General features: G+C 44.1%; 1 protein-coding gene across 1 annotated transcript in view; it reads left to right on the top strand.

Annotated features, from left to right (window-relative positions):
- ddx46 (DEAD (Asp-Glu-Ala-Asp) box polypeptide 46) overlaps positions 1-1,581 on the top strand; it is a 16,984-nt gene that overhangs the window by 14,307 nt on the left and 1,096 nt on the right. Inside the window, exons 17-21 of the mRNA XM_014018401.1 lie at positions 213-350; positions 471-620; positions 708-935; positions 1,028-1,246; positions 1,349-1,493. Coding sequence (XP_013873855.1) covers positions 213-350; positions 471-620; positions 708-935; positions 1,028-1,246; positions 1,349-1,493 — 880 coding nt within the window. The remainder of the gene's footprint in view (positions 1-212; positions 351-470; positions 621-707; positions 936-1,027; positions 1,247-1,348; positions 1,494-1,581) is intronic.

The following is a 1,581-nucleotide window of genomic DNA, read 5'->3' as shown; positions in this document are numbered from 1 at the left end:
GAATGCTTTGTGTGGAAATAAAATGGCCCCGTCCATATAATTTATTTTTAAATTTTAGTTGAACAGCCTACAGTATTTTTACTGTCTTTATTTTACAATTAAAGTATATGTTTATTAAATAAAGTCTAATGTTACAACTAATCTGGGATCCCTTAAGTTTTACTAATGTATGTGCAGGAATATTACAGAGGTTGAATCTTCTTCTATCTCAGGGTTACGCCTACACCTTCATCACTGAGGATCAGGCCCGTTACGCTGGAGATATCCTCAAGGCTTTGGAGCTGTCTGGATCTCCTGTCCCTCCAGAACTGGAGCAGCTTTGGGGCTCCTTCAAGGACCAGCAAAAAGCGGTAAGTTTCAGCAACGTAAACAGTTTTGAACCCTCACAGTTGCACGAAGTACGTCCGGTACGTTTTTTCTAAATTGTCGGTTTTATTTGTGCTGTATTTTGTGTTTCTCTGTGCGTGCAGGAGGGTAAGAGCATTAAGAGCAGCAGTGGGTTCTCAGGTAAAGGCTTTAAGTTTGACGAGACAGAACATGCTTTGGCCAACGAGAGGAAGAAGCTGCAGAAAGCTGCACTTGGATTGCAGGACTCTGATGATGAGGATGGAGCCCTGGATGTGAGTTACTTTTTTCTAATTATAAATAATAATAATAATGATAATAATAATAATAATAATGACAATAAATGTTGTCCTTTTCCTCAGATTGAGGAGCAAATTGAAAGCATGTTTAATTCTAAGAAGAGGGTGAAGGATCTGTCTGCTCCTGGAGCAGCTGCTGGTGCGGCTGGAGGTGTTGCTCCTACAACAGCTGCACCTGGAGGGCTTCCGGGCTTGGCGCCGACGTCTGCAGGGAACATCCAGAAACTGGAGATGGCCAAAAGGCTGGCTCTCAAGATCAATGCTCAGAAGAACTTGGGCGCTGAGGCTCAGGTACGTCAGACATCTGAGGTTGATGTTGGCAAACCGTGAGTAACAATATTTTATCCGTCTTCTGACACTCATTTCTTTCTGTTTTCGTGCAGGACGTGATGCAACAAGCCACCAACGCCATACTGCGCGGCGGGCCCATCGTGACGCCGTCCGTGTCAGCCAAGACCATCGCAGAGCAGCTGGCAGAGAAGATCAACGCCAAACTGAACTACACGCCCGTGGAGAAGCTGGAGGAGGAGCGGCAGGCGGCTGAACAGGCCGAGACCGTCAGGAGATACGAAGAGGAGCTGGAGATCAACGACTTCCCTCAGGTCAGCAGCTCACTAGTTTCTTTTTTGTGTTAAAGTGTTTGTTGTAGATTTATTAAAAGCCTTTCCCTAAGATTTTWATTTTTATTTTTTTTACGTTGACAGACTGCCAGGTGGAAGGTGACATCTAAGGAGGCTTTGCAGAGGATTGGTGAATACTCTGAAGCTGCCATCACCATCAGGGGGACATATTTCCCTCCTGGAAAAGAGCCCAAAGAGGGAGAACGCAAGATCTACCTGGCTATTGAGAGTATGTAGCAAAGCTGTGTGCTGGCTAAAAATACAAATCCACCAAATGTTCAAATTTATTTATTTATTTATTCAGTTCAAATTAATTA

Source organism: Austrofundulus limnaeus, unplaced genomic scaffold (assembly GCF_001266775.1).
Source record: "Austrofundulus limnaeus strain Quisiro unplaced genomic scaffold, Austrofundulus_limnaeus-1.0 Scaffold192, whole genome shotgun sequence".
NCBI lineage: Eukaryota > Metazoa > Chordata > Actinopteri > Cyprinodontiformes > Rivulidae > Austrofundulus > Austrofundulus limnaeus.
The sequence above is the reverse complement of the archived record's forward strand: the minus strand, read 5'-3'. Positions and strand labels throughout refer to the sequence as shown.